The sequence below is a fragment of the Patagioenas fasciata genome, chromosome 2, assembly GCF_037038585.1.
Source record: "Patagioenas fasciata isolate bPatFas1 chromosome 2, bPatFas1.hap1, whole genome shotgun sequence".
NCBI classification, from domain to species: domain Eukaryota; kingdom Metazoa; phylum Chordata; class Aves; order Columbiformes; family Columbidae; genus Patagioenas; species Patagioenas fasciata.
In genome coordinates this window covers 112975880-112993966 of record NC_092521.1, presented here as the reverse complement: position 1 = coordinate 112993966, position 18087 = coordinate 112975880, and the positions used below count along the sequence as shown (strand labels likewise).

General features: G+C 38.0%; 1 protein-coding gene across 1 annotated transcript in view; it reads left to right on the top strand.

Moving 5' to 3' along the window:
• Positions 1-18087, top strand: part of VPS41 (VPS41 subunit of HOPS complex) — a 107712-nt gene that overhangs the window by 70569 nt on the left and 19056 nt on the right. Inside the window, exons 12-22 of the mRNA XM_065831630.2 lie at positions 1362-1491; positions 3157-3272; positions 4847-4903; positions 7199-7260; positions 8048-8129; positions 11997-12089; positions 12593-12720; positions 13635-13779; positions 15007-15048; positions 15178-15228; positions 16490-16627. Of these exons, the coding sequence (XP_065687702.1) occupies positions 1362-1491; positions 3157-3272; positions 4847-4903; positions 7199-7260; positions 8048-8129; positions 11997-12089; positions 12593-12720; positions 13635-13779; positions 15007-15048; positions 15178-15228; positions 16490-16627 (1044 nt within the window). The remainder of the gene's footprint in view (positions 1-1361; positions 1492-3156; positions 3273-4846; positions 4904-7198; positions 7261-8047; positions 8130-11996; positions 12090-12592; positions 12721-13634; positions 13780-15006; positions 15049-15177; positions 15229-16489; positions 16628-18087) is intronic.

The following is an 18087-nucleotide window of genomic DNA, read 5'->3' as shown; positions in this document are numbered from 1 at the left end:
TGGGAAGCTGCTGTTAATGAAGTAGTAGCATGGGAAAGGAGCGTAGGATAAAGGAGGTAGTGACTGATAGAGGTTAAAGTCATTCTAACTGCTTCGGGAAAGATGAAAAGAGAATTTCAGGTGATATAATGGTAATTGAACATAGGAAAGAGATTTTTTTTTTCATGTATTTGCTTTTAGCCTTTTAAAGAAACTCTGAATGCTGACCTTTGATGACTTCTCAGTTCTCTGGGTAACTCTAGCAAGAAAACAAAAGTACTCTCCTCCTCGTCACTGTGTCTGTGCCCTGGTGTGATAGGAACCCCCCTTTCAGTGTCTTGGCTCCATGGAGCCTGACCTGCCTGAGCTTGCAGCAGAAGTGCTGCTCCCTACAAATGCTCTTGGGTTGTGAGGAACACTGTTGTTCCTACGCTTAATTTCATAGCTTTCAAACGACAGCTTCCTTCTTGTTACAAATTGAATCAAAATTCAACTCATGGCTTGCTTTGATTTTTTTTTTTTTTTTTAACATCTACTATAACAGGTAAGTTGAGGTAAGACTGGAATGGTGCTGCTGCTGAATGAGTAGGCTAGAGCTGTGTAAGTCCAGTTTGTATATCTCCTTGCTTTTTCATTCTCTCTTTTGTTAGAGTTCACAGCCAGAAGTAGAAAATAAAGGATTGTCTTGGACCTTAATTAAAAATACACCTAGATGAAGACAACTGTTTTCCTTGGATAGAAGATGAAAATCCATGATGTCATCTTACTATAAGCACCTACATTGCACTTGAAAGTTCATCTTATTCAAAGATCATCAGCACAGCAAGGGTTATAGATTATTGTCAGGTTATTATTTTCCCTATTCTACTGGACACTTAAAAGTGCAAACATAAGCACCAGCTAAAAAAGAACAAGTTCATCTTGCTACCAGAATATCATTGATTCATAGAGCTTTTGTCCTTTGAGGCCTGAGCCCAGCTGGGAACACGTCTGAAATTGTTCTGTTGCTTGCTGAATGCAATGGTTGATGATCATCTGTGATAGCCCTGAAAGTTTCTGTGACCAAGAGCAGAAAAATAGTGAGGAAACTCAGGGGATGGGTTAGACCTGTGTCTTGTCTAAACTCCTTCTCTGTGCTGATGTTTTCAAGGGAAGCAAGCTGAGAGTAGGAATAACTTTGTGTTTCAGATGTGATTACAGCTCCTTTGTGGAGGACAACTTTTCAACTTGTGTGGTTTGCAATTGAATACCTGGTGCAAAGTACTGGACCTTTGGAAATGTTTCCAGCTGTTGAATTTCAGCCTTGTTTGTAGATGACCATCAGTTGACGTTGCGAAGGTAAAATCATGTAGGATGCAACTAAGATGTTTGCATTTTTCTAGGAAGTGGAGTGTTGTGCAAGGCCTAGACTGGATATTGTACAACCCCTACCTGAGTCTTGTGAAGAGATCTCTTCTGATGCACTAACAGTACGAGGATTTCAGGAAAATGAATGCAGAGATTATCATTTAGGTAGGTGTTCTTAATATTGTTTTGTTTTCATAACTTCGTTAAAAAAAAGACTTGATTTGGGAGCACTCAGCCTCTTCTTTGTTTTTTATGTCATCTCCGTGAATAACTGTCTATAACTGCTTATGGCACCAAAATTTAAATTGGAAATCCACAAGAACGAGTCACATGAAAGAAAACAAATGTGCATTTTTAAACATCATGATTTGTAATGCCATCTATTAAGTCAGACATACTGGGGAAGGAAGAAATACGTATCTCATGTAATGTCCAGTATTGTGGAAGGCAGTACCTTTGGAGATGTATTCAGTATGTAATCCATAGGAGCTCCTGTGTCTCTTCGGTCACGAACGGCTTCAGTGAAATGAGTGATACAGTGTCTGGAAAAGCTACTCTAGAGCCAAAGATGGAATAAATGTCATTTCAACAGTCAGATGCACCTGAATCAACTTAAAAGAGGCTCACTGATATTTAGCTTCCCTGTATTGAAGCTGTTGGCATATAACAGACTCCAGAATGGTAAAATGTAATGAATAGAATTTGGCAAGTTCAGCCTAGAAGATAGGTTTAATTATGTAACAAACAGGGAGATTAAACCCTGGTGCGATACATAACAAAGTCTTTTAAATAAGATGGGATGGTTTTCTGATATATGTGTTGTAGTTCAGAAAGATACATGGCAAAGCTGATGCAGAATTCCTTGGTGAAGATTATATGGCCAGTGTTATACAGAAACATTCCTTCTGGCTTTTAAAATCCATGAATCTGATTTTTAAGCATCTTCTCTGGCAGCACGCTTCAAATCACAGGCTTGGCAGGCATCTTTGTGTACATCAGTGCCCTTAAGCCACTAGAAATATAGTGCATCTCCTCCCGATCTCCAAAACATCTCTGCTACTATCAATAGAATTGGGATTTCCTTATACCTGTCCCTAAGCAGAACATTGGTCCCCACAGTTTTACTTTTATGCTTAATGAATATTCCAGTTCCTCTGACAAATCTCAGTTTCTTGGATGGCTTTAAAACAAGCATTATGCATAGATAGAGTTAAAGGATGGGGGATGGTTTTCTTTCCTATACCTACAAAATACTTGATGGTGTTTCTTCATGGGTTCTGTGGAAATAGTAACTATTCCGAACAGTCATCTTCTGTGTTTGATTTTACCTTTAAGTACATTTTTACTTTGAGCTTACTCAAAAATAAAGGCTTATGGTATAAGCAAATGCATTATACATATAACCTTAACTTACAGCATTGCAAATGCATTGCTGTAATGATGTGCTGTGTCCCCAGGGGTTATGGCATCTATCATTCATGCTTTTGATGGCCTTGACCTTGATGCGGAGGATAAGTTTATTGCAGGCTATGTAGTGTAATAGTCCTCTAAAAGTATAATAATGTGTTCTAAACCATCATAAAGTTTACACATAGTGGATGAATCAGAATTTGCAATAAGCTGTAGTGATTTTTTTGAAAGCTGTTTTGCCATTTAAACAACTTTTAATTTATTGGAGAATACAGCTTCCCAAACAAGCATGTTCTGCAGGAGTAGCCTTGCTGTCTTCCTTTCATCTCTTCCTTTTAAATTTCCCTCAAGGGTGTACTAAAAAGCAGGGCTTTACTTAAGGAAAATATAATAATAATGAAACTGTGTATGCATTTGCAGAATATTCGGAGGGCGAATCACTTTTCTATATCATCAGCCCAAGAGATGTGGTCGTGGCTAAAGAGCGGGACCAAGATGACCACATTGACTGGCTTCTTGAAAAGAAGAAATATGAAGTAATTTTTACAACATTCTTTCCTTCAGGCTTTCCTGGTTTGGAGGTTGGGGTGGGATTATGAACTTTGCTAGGTCGTCTGGATTCCGTGGTTTTTGTTCCTACAGTCATTGACTAGATGCTTGTAAAGTATAGGAGTTGACTACACATCTCAGTCTCTCTGGAGAGTTTGTCTTCCTGCTGAAACAACTGGTTTGAATTGCACCCAAGTGAGGCAGCTGAATTAGATGCTGTGAATACTGCTCTCAGCATCAGATATGAAATGTATTAGCTGTCACTGAAAATTATTAAAGCTGGTTTTTGGCTTTAAAGCAGCAGAACAGTTAACTTATGAGGTGTGTGGTTATTTTTCTAGATTTATTCCAACTAAAGAGGGAAGAGAAATGGACTTGGTGGGGGATATTAGATTTTTCCCATTCTGTATCGCTTCCACTATAGAATGAAAAGGTTGTGTTAGGGTACTGTGCATTGTTCTGTTGCTTAACTTCAAGTGTGAAGCTTTTAAAAGCAAAATAATATGGGCTTGGACTGTAGGTATTGGTGCCAAAAGTAGTTTTACTCACGAAAAAAGCAGGACCAGTGTTAAAACGCAAGGGTATACAGCACCCTTGGAAAACAACTCAGCATTTGTTTGCATAAATATTGGTGTGTTTATGCATGTATGTCTAAATACTTAAGACAATAATAAATTCTTACAGACAATATCAACATGCAGCCAGTGTTCTGGATTCTAATGTCTTGCACTTAATGACTTAGAACTCTTGTTATGGTGCATAAAGTAACTTGCAAATTCTTATTTATTTGTTATTTGTTGGATGCCTATTATAAGAAAAAAAAAATGGGAAAGCCATTCAGCATGTATTCCTTTTGTTAATGCAGTCATTATATTCCTCATGCATATTTGTTTAAATCCTTGTGGATGTTTTTGCATCTGAATAGCAAACTCATATGATGAGTGCAGTTTTGCAGTTTATGTAAATCGCAGCATTTTGTCCCTGAAGACTCCAGTAATTTGCAAGTGACAGCTGTGTTTGTGCCTTTGTGAAAGCCATCCAAGGTGGTAGATAGCTTGTGTGTTATGATGGAATTTAAAGGTTTCATTTTGTTTGTAAAAGTGCCAGCTTTGTTTCTGTACATTTGAAAGAAGTAGAGGAACAGCAAATGAGATTGAAATATGAATCAGTCTGATTGGAGACTTTTGGGCTGGGGAAGTGAAACGTAGCCTTCCCCCACCCCCTCTCCTGATGATTTCTTTCACAGGTTTTGGTAGCGAAGGGTTCTTACTTGAAAATGATCCAATGCGATTGCATTGTCGGTTTCGTTGAAATCTTGCGATTTGATCCTAATATAGTAATGTGGAGTGAACCCAGATGGAAACAAAACTAGTTTTCTCTTTGGTTGACTGCTTTTGTTTGAGTATGAATTGAAAGCTGTTCATCCAACCATGGCATTAAAAATTCTAGTGCTTCAAACACCCTGCTCTCAAAAATAGTTGATTTATGCAGTTCTAGAGCTTTCTGTATTAAAAGTTTGTGTATTTGACTAGTATCTCTGTTTTCTACTTTTTGAATATAGGAAGCTTTGATGGCAGCTGAGATCAGTCAGAAAACCATAAAAAAGCACAAGATTTTGGTAAGTCTCAAAACTTCGATTCAAAGCAAAATATCTGATTTTTATAGAATACTGTGAAATGCTACAAATATATTTCCTGTTCTGTATTGCACCAGACAATAGCTGTTAGGCATGCTCCAACTAGCATTCGATTTCTCAGTTTCAGCTGCAGAACAGAAATGTTAGTGTGTGAAACACAAAAGGATCTAGATTTTATGAAGGTGCTGTTGACATTAAAACCAAGAGGATTCTACTTCTCTGATTGCTGATGGAGGTTTTGGTTGCTTTTATTTCTGTGTTAAATTTGCTGCTGTTTCAAGTAACACAAAGTGTTAAAATATTAGAGATTGGGTGGAGGGGTGACATATTTCTCTTTAATTTTTCTGTATACATGTGACAGGGTTTTGGCAGAAGTTTAAAAGGTGCAATTGGAAGACCTTTTAAATGCTATTGAAATTCAGCTGCAGTTTCACATCTAGGTCTCTTATGTTACTTTGCAATTCTCATGATTTTACACAGTTCAGCTCCTTTTCTCCTGTATAATTATTTCCGGTGTTCATAGTCACTTCACAGAGCAACAAGACAAAAGGGAGGAATAATGTAATAGCCACAAAAGCATCGTTAATATTGCCTCTTCGTTTGTTTGTTTGTTTAAATTGACCTCATTGTGAACACATTGGTATTTCATGAATACTGCTGCTTCTTTCAATGGAAGTTTGTATTCAAGTACACAGTGTTAAAAGATGTGTTTAATTTTAGCCAGATTGCTGCTATAATACACACACTGTGTATCAGTATGTCTTAAAAATTATTTACTTCTTGTGTAGTCTAGAAGTGGAATCAAAACCTAATGTCGTGCCATCACCTATCATGATTTAGCTGCTCTGTGGCCCTTGCAAAAGATGTAAAGAATTCTCAAAGGAGGTCCTGAAAATACATTAGGAGAAAAGTGGGGGGGGGAGGGGGGGAAGCTTTTCTCTTGGTTTGCAGAAATTTGCTCTATTAAGATGAGATTCATTGTGAGTATATACAGGCAGAGCTGTTGAGTGTATGAACTCTAATGCAAAACCCATGGAATGTGTCGAGGGGAAAAATGTTGCCATCAAGCCTTAAGTGAAGGATTAGCGGTAACAGGGATTTAAAATAACTCATGTTCTCACTGACCAGCAGTGATCACACCAATGACGGCACACTCACACCAGCTGACAAGTCTGGTGGTCTTGGGGATTTGTTAGGTTGCAGTAATGCTCATTGTCCACCTGCACGTCTTGAGCAGGATGCAGGGGTCCTATACAGCCACTATTCTACAGCTCCTTTCCTTATTCTGTCTTCTCTGCCCACTGGGGAGCAAGAGGCTGCCGGAAATCATCCTTCTTGAGAATAGTAAAATTGAAAAGACAAAGGTAGTTTCTATAGTGGAATGAAATCCTAAAATCTGGTGTACGTGCATGATTTTTTTTTTTAAACTTTGTAGTAGATTGACCAATTGAAGTTGCTTGATATCTCTATTCATATTCTGCTCCACTCTGTCCTGTCCATTGTATTGATCAAAAAAATTATGTTGTGCCTCAGAAGACGCAAATGTTTATTTTTGTAGGAAACAGGACTTCTTTTTCATGGTACAGCTCTCTTTTTTTGTTGTTGTTTTTTTGTTTATTTGTTTAGGATTTTTGTTTTGTTTTGAATTATTTGTTTTTCTGGAAACAATGTTCTTTCAGCAGTGTGATTCTTAAGTTATGCAGTGGCTGCGCTGGGCTGTGTTACCTTCACACCAGTGTTGAGATTACAGCAGAAGAAACGGCTGTTTTGCCAAAGTTTTAATATATTAAACACCTAGCAGAAAAATTTTACAGCTGACCTGTGTGATAAACTCTTGAGAAGGACAATTTAGTATGTAATAATACGTAATAATATCGTAGCACTAGGATTTATGTTCTCAAGCAAAATTTTTCTCCCCTGCAAACTTGGCATTGGCAAAGAAAGTCTCTCATACAATGGCTGGTGGGTTTTTTCTTTTTGAGATAACAATGGCAAGCGCTGAGTGATCAGTTGTGTGTTTCGAACAATCCTTAATATGTAGAGGTGGCATGGTCATCTCAGCATCAATAAGGTTATGAGAATTATTTAAAAGAGCATCTTAATTTGAACCCATGAGTGGTCTAGGCAAGTATTTTGTCTTGTCTGTTCTGTGGACCCTACATCTAAAGGAGAACTCACTCAGGGCCTGGTGCTAGGCTTAATAGCAGTGCATACTGCTGGAATGATGGCTGCTGTGGCAGTCTTTTATAACTAATTCTTTATTTTTATTCCCTTTAGGACATTGGCTTAGCCTATATAAATCATCTAGTGGAGAAAGGAGAGTATGACCTGGCTGCTCGGTAACTTCTTGTTAAAAATTTTCTTTGCTGACTAAAGTGTGTCTGTGTGTGGTTAAAAAAAAAAAAAAAAAAAAAAAAGAGGCAGAAACAAATTATTGATTCTGAAGTATTTTGTAATGTTAATTTTCTGTGTGTTCTGGAGTTTCTGAAGTTTCAAAACGTGCAGATGTATTACTGTGCTCTATTCTTTCTTGCCTGTAGAGACCCAAAAGTTACTGTAAGCTTTCTAAAGTTTAACTAGAATTGAGACATACATATTTTTGAAAGCCAGCCTTGATTTTTTTCAAAGTCACACAAGATTTTCAAAACCAAGGTTTTCTTTGGATGTTGATAATCTAAGTTTATTAGTGTATCATTACATGCAAGAACATCAGAAAACAATTTGTGGTTACGTGGATCCAAACAAAAATGTAAAATATAAGTATTTGAAGTAAAGATCAGAAATTACCTATGATTTGTTTTTTCATATATGTGTAAGTATATCTTTATAAGTGCTCGGGTTTTCTCATCTGAGACTTAAAAACTTGACTCATAAAGCTAATATGGTCCTAATCAATAAGGGTGAATGCATACTAAGCAGTTAAGTCCTCTTGGATGCAATGAAGCTGATCTGAAAGGAGGAGTACCTGGCATACTTTGCTTGAAGCAATGGTTGCCAAAACAAGTCACCTTTGAAAGTGTCTTCACAGGGAGAAGAAAGAAGAAAGGAATCCTTGTAGTAATGCTGTCACATTTGTATCATTCTATGTACCTACTTTTATTCTCTCTCCTTTCATCTTCCTTCCAGAAAGTGCCAGAAAATTCTTGGCAAAAACACAGAACTCTGGGAATTTGAAGTTTACAAGTTTAAAGAAATAGGTCAGCTTAAGGTAAATTAATTTCTGTTTCTACACTCATGTAGTTGGCATGCTGTATTTCCCACATTTTGACAAAGTGTCTAAAGGATTGCATTTAATGCTCCTAGGGTGATAGCAGGACACAACACTGCCCTTGAAATTCCTGCCCCAGATCTCTGGTTGCACAGTTGTCTTTCAGATTGATGTGTATATGTTAAGAAGCCTCAGAACAGGATTGGAGGAATAGCATGTCCAGGTACTCGGCTACCTAATTTTATTTTGTTGACAGCCCCCAAGAGCCACCCCAAAGGCAAATATGCTTGCAAAGATGCTCAGAGTTAGATACATCTTTCCCATTTACTTTTCACTCCCAGTATGTCCTGAAAAATTCTACCCCAACTCTTAAGGAAAACAGCATTTCCTGAAAATCGAAGTCCCTTACAGCAGAGCCTCGGCTTTAAATGTCAAAGAACAGTCAAATTGCAAAGCAACAGGGAGAACCTGTGCTGTGTGCTAGAAATGGTGGCAAGAAAGAGGAGCAGTCTGCCCTGTCTTGTGTTTTCCCTGGTTGCAAGCCAACTACCATAATGGTACATGTTTAATGTGAGATTCTCAGTTAATAAATTGCCCAGGACTTAAGGCTACAGACCTGTCACTGCCAAACCAGTAGAAAACATTATGCACACTCCCTTTGGTAACGCATGTGCGTTTATTTCTGAATTTTATGTCTTCCTATTCAAACTCAATGAGCCAAAAAGGACATATTATTAAGATCTCACAGCATGCAGTCCCTTGCTGGTTTTGAACTGTTTAATTATGTTCAAAGAGCGAAAGCGTTTCAGCATTACAGTTTTCAAAAATGTCTGGCTTTTGTTTTAGAGCCACACCAGTGCAAGAACAGTATTGCCTGTTGTATGAGTTCTTAGTGGTTCAATGCACTCTTTGCCAGCTTGGAAGATGAAATCTCATGTTTCTGTCTCTTTATTTCAATCCAATAAAGGACCTGAGTGCAGATACAGGTGAAATTTTGATACAGTGCTTCTTAATCCTTTTGGCTTTGTTTTTTTTTTTCTTTAGACCCAAGTGTCTCGAATGGGTGTTTTTCTTGTCTCCACTTATATCATCCAGCAGACTGTAAAATATAAAAATATTTGCAGGTTTGCTGCAAAAACATCTCTGCTAAATTACTGCCTTTCTAAACAGTTGGTTATTTTCGGCCCCTTGAAAGCAGACTTAGAAAAACAGAAGATGCAGTCCATTACATTATTCAGCTTCAAGTGGCAGTTCTAGAAGATGCCTTTCTTATTTTACTATTTCAATCACATGTAGCTTATCCCTAGTTTCTAAGGATAACTTAATTCATCCTTTATGATATTCAGGTAAGCCAGATCTAAATGGAGTGGTTCTTGGAATGCATGGGGTCACTTGTATGCTATTTGGAATTTTTACCTATTTACCCAGTCAACAGGTATAAAACACAGTAATGTAACTGGGCTGTAATGGATTTAAGCCCTGATGAAGCGACTGTCTTTGAGATTTGGAAACAAATTGTATTTCAAAAATGAATTTTCTTAAATAATTTGGACTACCTGTCAACAGTTGCCTGAAATCTGACATTTCCAGTGTAACACGATTTGCCAGTAACTAAGGTGGCAGTGAAAGCAAAGGTTTAAATTTTCCTTCCTGTAGAGGAGCTAATTAGTGATACCCCAGTGTCAAACCCTGTGTTGTGGGTATCTTGTTTGTTTGCTTTTGAGTTTAGGGGGTTTTTGGATGTTCAGTACTGAAGGTCCTGTTTGGCTACCAGAGACTGTGTTTTGGTATCTTGATGTCTCTCGTGTCTTTGAATGTCCTTTAGCAAACTTTATGGCAGTTTCAAGATTTTAGAGCCTTGCAATTATCTGCTCCTCCAGAAATGGTGGCTTGAAGGAGTTACATGCTTGTGCCCAAGTAACTTTGATGTAAAATCCAAAGTCCCAGCTCAAACGGCATAGAAAAGTGCATTCAAAGGAAGATGCCGAAATCCGTGAGTGCTGGCCATTGTGGCATGAGGGACGTGCTCTCTTCTGTTGACTCTGCTATGGAAGTGGTGACTTTCAGCAGTGGTGCAGGATTATCAGATAGTGGCAGCAATGCTTTGATGACCAATATGTTGGATGGAGGACACGTGAAAGACTTCACCGGACTGTGCTGCGCATAGCATAGAGTAGCATTATCCAGACAGCCTCTTTCATCTCATAGGTATCCTCTGAGGAATAAATAATTTTGATTTGGGCTTATTGGTGAGATGTTTTATGCTATCTCATTTCAACTTTTATATGGGCTTTCTTGTATATACCCCATCCTTATACATGTTGATCAAAAGTCTGAAAGCAGGTCCTGAGAAAAAACAAGGGAAGAAAATACTTCTGTGTATAATACTCTTTTTTAATTTAAAGTCACTTTCACCACATGGTTCATTAATTGATACAAAGACATCCTGATTCTGGAGTGGTCTTGTCTGACCTCGCTCCTTAACTACTGCTTAAAAATTGCATAGGAAGAGTTTGTAACCTCCAACACAGGTACTAGTTCATCTTCATACCCTGGCTTAAAAATAACTTGGATGCTTCTCAGGCTTTGCTGAGCAGCGGGGACAAACTGCAGGAGGCAGCTGTGCTTTTCCTTCGGAGCAGTGGGACTTGGGGCAGGAGAGATGTGCCCCCCATGGCAGCCTGGCGCCCACTGCTCAGCAAAGTCTGAGGCTTGTCATTTAGGATGTGGCAAGAAGGTAGAAAGTGAGTTTGGAAACAGCTATTGGAGAATGTCCTCTGCCTTCAAGTCTCCAGCTGATGCCTGGCTTGCTTGCTTTATGGTTGAAAGAGGCTTTTTTTTGTTATGAGTGAGTCAGGAATATGATTCCTCAGGGCAGCTGGCAAGACTCTGCTCTGAGTTAGCTATTAAATTCTGTGACAGACGACGGGAGCTGATGTTGGCAGCATGCTGCATTTCAAAGACTGACCAAGCCTCAATGTGGGGAGAGAAGAGGTCTCCTGTGAGCAATGAACTTTTAATTTTTGCAAAGTCATTAACAGTGCATTTTTCATTCATCTTTTATTTTTACCTCCTTTTCCACCTAGGGGCTTTCATGAATATGTAACTTAGGCAATTGTTTTGCTTTAAATACTAGGGGAATTTGTTTTGAATAGTAATTGCTGTCTGTAAAACTGCAAAAACACTTATGTAGTGAGATGTTATTTCTTCTGCTTTGTTGAAGCAACTTGTTCCGTAACACCTCCTCTAGAGCAACAGATCACACGCCTTCACCTGTTCTGTGGAGAGATATATTCTCAAATTAGTTTTCATTTGGGTATGTAAAAATAGCTGGCAAAAGAGAACTCTTCATAAAATGCAGTGACCTAACAGTAAGTCATAAATCAAGAGTACACATTTTTCGGGTGATGAATGCTTATACGTTTTTACAAGATGTAAGACCAAGACTAGACAGAATGGATTTTGAAAACTTTCTTCTTCTGAGGAGTCTTTTGTGGGTTTTATATTCTTAATGACCAGTAAATATCTACATGTCTAAGTGCAATGACTGATACTTCCATTCTGAATACTATCTTACCACTACCTTTCTAATGAAAATTCTTTCAGATAAGTAATACCATTCCAATCTGTACAATCCTTTAGGATAATACTTACAAATATGAATAAAAAGCACTTATAGTATTTACCATATAGGCCATAGCCATACCAGCGTTAGCCATATTTTGCATGTAGCTTTGGAATTATTTTGTTTCACAACAATTCTTTTTTCTATCATCAATGTACCAGGATGTTACATGTCATTCCCTTTCTAACCAGAATGTTACATGTCATTCCCTTTCTAATACTTCGTTCTCTTTGTTCCTATAGGCAATTAGTCGTTACTTGCCCAGACGCGATCCAATTTTGAAACCTCTGATCTATGAAATGGTCCTGCATGAGTTTTTGGAGAGTGACTATGAGGTACTGCAGCCTGACTTGTGCACATATAATAGCTATTGCCAGCAAAACACTCTCAGCAATGCAGCACTCCGATAGCAAATGCTCTATTGTATCCAAACAGATTATCAATGGGCAATTCAATGATAATGAAAAGATTCAAGAGATTAATTCTGGTTTAGATTTTAAGAAAATAAGTAGAATGTTTTTCAGAGCACGCAAATACTGTGACATTGGTTACTTATTATAAATACTACTATATGTAGTTTGTTTAATGTAGCACAAGTGGTTGAGGGGGTGCACAAAGCATCCAGTGCCTGAAAGAGACCCAGCTTCATGAATCTTAATAACATTGCCCTAAGAAGGAAAATCTGTGTTCTGCACTGTGCACATCTGTGGGCACGTGAAAGTGGCTTAGAGGTGAAACACAGCAGGTATCATCTCTGAGGCTTAGCTGAAGCTTTGATGTTTTGAAATGTTCCTTAGGCAGTTCTTTCTGTTTCTGTTACAATCTCTTATGCTTTTAGGGGTTTGCAACCCTGATAAAAGAGTGGCCTGGAGATCTCTACAACAACACAATCATAGTTCAAGCTGTAGTGGATCACCTGAAGAAAGATCCACAGAACAGGACTTTGCTACGAACACTTGCAGAATTGTGAGTACACTTTTGAACTCCAATGACAAAAAAGTAAGCTTAAAATATACTGTAGTTTATAAATACGTATCTAACTCTCTTAACAGAAATACCTGTTTTGCTGCAGCAGTCTACAAGACATCAGCTTTCTCTGTTCTCCACTCTGCTGATTGCACAACTTAGAATTATTTTCTCTTCCTTATAAAGTGTATACGGAGTGTGAAAAAAAAAAAAAAACAGTTTAGTATAAGACTGGATTTGCTACTCTTCTTTCCAAAACAAATAGCTACCATTCCTGTTTGTGGTGTCACGGGAAGCCTCTTTTGTGAAGTGTGCATTTCAGAATTACCCACAGAAAAATAAAATAGCATTTTTTTCCACTCTGTTTCAAAAGTAGTATATTTAGGTTTACTGCATGACTGGAAAATGTGCCAAAACTGATCTGGTTCTAGACTACTTCATACATGGATAAAACCCTTCAGTTTTCTCAGCCTGATTCCCATGTTAAGTTCTTTTCATACTGCTTCTTTGTAAAAGCAGAGCTACTGCTATTGCTGCGTTGCAGTTTGTCTCAAAGTTTTAAGAGACCAATGTTTTTTAGCTCTGAAGTGAATTCCAATTAGTTTCCAAATATAGAAAAGGCAGCATTTTGTGTGGCTTCCTCTTAGGTTTGAAAACAGGAAAATGAAAGTGCAGAGAACCACAGGTCAGAACACAAATGCAGTGACTGATATAAACAGAATTTAAATTAATGTTGCCCAGTGTTATTTTCCCTCAACTAAAAAGAATCACAGCAAACATTCATATATTCATCAAACCAAGTAGCATCCTAGCAAGCTTTACATCCTAGAGTATATTTCTATTTTCCTTCATAGTTGATTTTCCTACACTTAGATATGTATGATCATGTGTATTACAACATTGTTTTTTATCAGGTATACTTACGACCAGCGCTATGGCAGAGCCCTAGAAATTTACCTAACGCTAAGGCACAAAGATGTCTTCCAGTTAATCCACAAGCACAATCTTTTCAGTTCTATCAAAGACAAAATTGTTCTGCTCATGGATTTTGATTCAGAGGTATGATGATCTTAATGATTTTTATATTCACTTTCCACTGGAGATATTTTAACAGATTAAAAACAAATGAGCTAAAGGTAGTGTTGACTCAGAGAGAGGGTTTGCTGTGTCTGAATACGTTCTGAGATAAGAAAAATATATTTGCCTAGACTGCAAAATAATTGACCCAAAGATTAATTTTTTCCTTTGTGTTTCCATTTGAGTGCCAGATCCGAGATCATAGTTCTGATTCTCAGGTAGACCCTCACCATGATGTTTTTCTGCATTTCTAATCAAATGTTATTAATAAGCAAAGGAAAGGAAGCAGAGAATTTCTTGTGAGGCGTATGTTAAGTGTACTTGCCACTTTTCTTTCTCTTCAGTCAATTAGTTTGCTTCTGAAAGCTTGCAAGGTTCTTAACCTGAATTCCAAAAATAAAGAAGTGTGCATTTTTTGCTGAATTTAATGTTCTTTCTTCCCAGCTGGCTAAAAACTCAGTAAACTAGTTTTGTTAGGATCCTTGGGGAAAGAATCTGTATGATCCATGGGGGGAAAAGGAGTGGATCTGCTCTTTCAGTGCCGTGGTTATCTAAGCACTAAAGATAATTTGGAGCCATCTGTACCAAAGATTATCGTCATTGGTATGGCCATTCTGAACTACACGAAAAAATAGTGTATAATACTGTTTTATTAGACTAAATTATATGAAGAATCTGTGATTTTTTGGTGTTTTTTGGATGTGAAGCAAAGTTTCTTCTTGTAAGAGGAAGCAGAGCTGGAACACCAGTGGCCACTCTGCTTACATGGTCTTGTCCGCTTGTGTTACAGTATTGGTGTGCAGATAGTTTGGAGGAATCCAACTGTAAGGCAAGTTGAGTCATGTGTTTCCCTATACAGCCATCACCCTGCAGTTCTCTTTTGCAATGGGACAAATAGCATTTCTACATATTTTGGCAGTGACCTTCTTTGACCCTTGATTCAATAGGCATACTTCAACTGCACAGTATTGATTGCTGTTAGTGTGGAAACTTAATGGAAGTATTCTGGAAGAATACATGATGTGTTCTTCTGTAATGCCGTGCTGTCGGGGAATGCTGATGTTATGCAAACTGCTCTCTGAATTACTGTGGCTGAAAAGAGTAGTTCTGCAATGCCTATCTGATACCCATCAGTGAGCAAGCATAATACAATATAGAGTGTGAGAATATATGTGTACCTGTTTCTTAACTGGGTTCTCTTTATTCTAGAAAGCAGTAGACATGCTTTTGGATAACGAAGATAAAATTTCCGTGAGTATAACAAGTTCATGGCATGGCAGTCCAATGCTTGCTTGTATTACTCGTCCTTTTTTCAGTCATGTAAATGTGCTGTTGGTCACAGGTTTGCTAATCTGTTGGGTTTTATTTGTTCTCTTTCAGATTGACAGAGTCGTTGAAGAATTAGAAAACAGGCCTGAGCTACAGCATGTGGTAAATATTTCTATATTCTGTTGGTTTCAAGTTGAGCTGAATAAACTCTTTGCTGGGCACATCTTTTACAGATGTGGCTCTCTTGTCAAAGTACACATCACTGAAATATCATAAATTATCAGGTCCAAAGTGGCTGCTTCCACTAATCCATTTTTTAGCGTGGTCACAGAATTTTTTACAAAAATAAAATAATTTTTAAGTGTGTACCTCTGAGAAATTGATAATATACTACTTACTTGTTAACATACCATGAGGTACTCCATATGGCATTGCAGACACTTGTCTTCTTTGGTAAATTACTTCTTGCTTGTATCTCTCTTCTTTCCCTACACAAAAATGGGGTTAGATGGTGGGTGCAACTCCGAAGCACATTTTGCTGATCCACAGAGACAGTGAACTGCTTGTCTTTCTTGAGCTGTAACTTTTCTACGCTACAGGATTGTTCTTGTTTGTGCAGAATTACAATATCACCGTAAGGCTGTGGCCCCACATCGCTATTCCGAAAGCACCTCTTCGGTGTGAACACGCTGTTGGTGGAATATATAACACGTAACTGTGGGCTTGGGCTGTATTAGGGAGGAAGTTTCTCTTGCTGCAGTGTACAGATGGGGCTCAGGGCATTGATTTGGTGGAGTGCGGGTTTATGTATTAGAGATCTGATTATAGGAAGCAGCTCTATGAAATGTGCAGCCTGCAGCCCAAGAGCTTTGCAAAGATGACTGACTGACTGTCAGTTTATGGAAGGGATGCATCAGTTTCAAAGTGTAAAGCCTGCTTGCCTTGGAATAAAAGTGACTCCCCAGATATTCTAAAGGTTTTTCTGTGCTCATCTAGAGAGAAGGAACTTTGCCCTGATACCTGTAATTTAAGGTGCTTTGGCTAAAACATTTCATGTGGTGAATATTTGATCTATAGTTATCTGTAATAGTTCAGCATATCCAGATGACCAAAATGCTTCACTTGACGTATTTGTCCAAAGTTTTCTGTAAAATTCAAAATCCAGTAGTTTCATTAAAGGTTAAAGGACAGTTTCTTAACTGTTCCTGAAAACCTGTTTTATAGAGCTAGTTTTGGAGATTGCTGTGATGAGGGTAGTTTAGAAAAAAATAAGATTAGTCTCTTGAATGACAATTTAATCTCTGTGCCTTTTAATATGTGTTAGCACACTTCTGAGGCAATTAAGAGCAGTTCTTTATTAACAGAAAACAAATAATGTTGCCTAAATGGTTTTTGAGTTCTGATTCTCTTGTTTGATTCCTAGTATTTGCACAAACTTTTCAAGAGAGACCACCATAAAGGCCAACGATATCATGAGAAACAGATCAGCCTCTATGCAGAATACGATCGTCCAAATTTACTACCATTTCTCAGAGACAGCACGCACTGTCCGCTGGAGAAGGTAAGCCCTCAAAATCTAAGCACAGATCCTCGATTTTCATTTCTGTAGCTTGTAGTGTTATGAATTCGTAACTGTGTCTGGTACTGCCCTCTGCTGCCAAAAGGAGTTTGCTACCATCACCTGCAGAAGTTTGATTTGCAGAGCTTGCTGACAGCTGAGACCTTCCTCTTTCAACTCACAGGGCAGGAATCAGCAGGGATTTTTGGTGCAGAAGTTCTGGATTTGCACTTGGCATTTATCTACAACATAGCTACATATCAGTGCCTGGCCTGACTGGGCAGCGGGTTGTGGTTGCAGGAAATCTACCATCATTTTGCCAAATCTAGGGCGAGTCAGTGTTAGATGTTGAAAAATGAGTAGCTATAACTGGAGTTTTTCTAGCCTTGTATTTTAAGGTCCTAAGTTGCTCTCAGATAATATACACAATATAAGAGTCACTGAACTAGCAGAGTTAAAAGTATTTTGTCTTTGTACTTCCTCTAGTAAAAATGGATTTTACAGAGTACCATGTTTACACCCTCTTTAATCTTTTTACATTTTCCTTCCTTGCTCACTCTTGTCAAATTAAAAAAGCAAATAAATACAGTTAAGGGCGGTTTTGTTTTTGTTTTGTTGGGGTTTTTATTTGTTTTTGTTTTGTTTTTCCCCTGCTTGAATTAAAGAGAATCAAATGGAAATTTAAGTTTTCCCTCTTTAGTTGGGTCAGTGTTTTATTATTTTTATTTGTTGCTGTTATTGGCCAAGCAGAGCAGACTTTGTGAAAGGATACCTCTCTGAGTGCCTCTATAATGATGAAACAAGTGGAGTAGTTTTGAATGCAATATTGAATATTACATTTTATATGGTTGACATGCTGAAGGGAATGAGTGCTGTTCCTGGCACCTCTCTTGTTTTCCATGCTTTTGTTAACTTTACTGTGCAACAGCAGAAGACATTGGAAAATAGTTAGAATAGTTAGAATTGCAGACTTGGTCTTTGTTGAAACTCTCTCACAAAACTAGGTAGTCTCAGTGATCTTCTTAGGCAGTGAGCCTGAGAGCTTTCCAGCCAGGGACTTTTGTCTGCAATGCTGGAGTATTTGTTTTTAACTCTCTGATTCTTAGTTTCTGCCTTATGTATTGCTTTTGTGATGATGGTTTTATGTGTAACACCTTACCTGCATTTTTTCTTTTCTTTTGGTACAAGTTAGTTTTAGTTATTGCAGATCCAGCCACCTATCTTCAGTGGTGGTTGGTGCAGAAAAGTGCCTTGTGTAAATGATGCAAGCACATTGCTGGCACTGCTTTGCTGAAGTTATAGGCTGTGAGCGAGGATATGTCAGAGACCCATGAACCTTTGGAAGATGTGGTGCCATAATCACCAAAGTGAGAGAAAGATGGTAGAAAAAGTGTCATTCTGACCTTTATGTTTAAATGGTAATGTATTTCAGTAAGAAGCTAAGGAAGAAAGATACCAATACT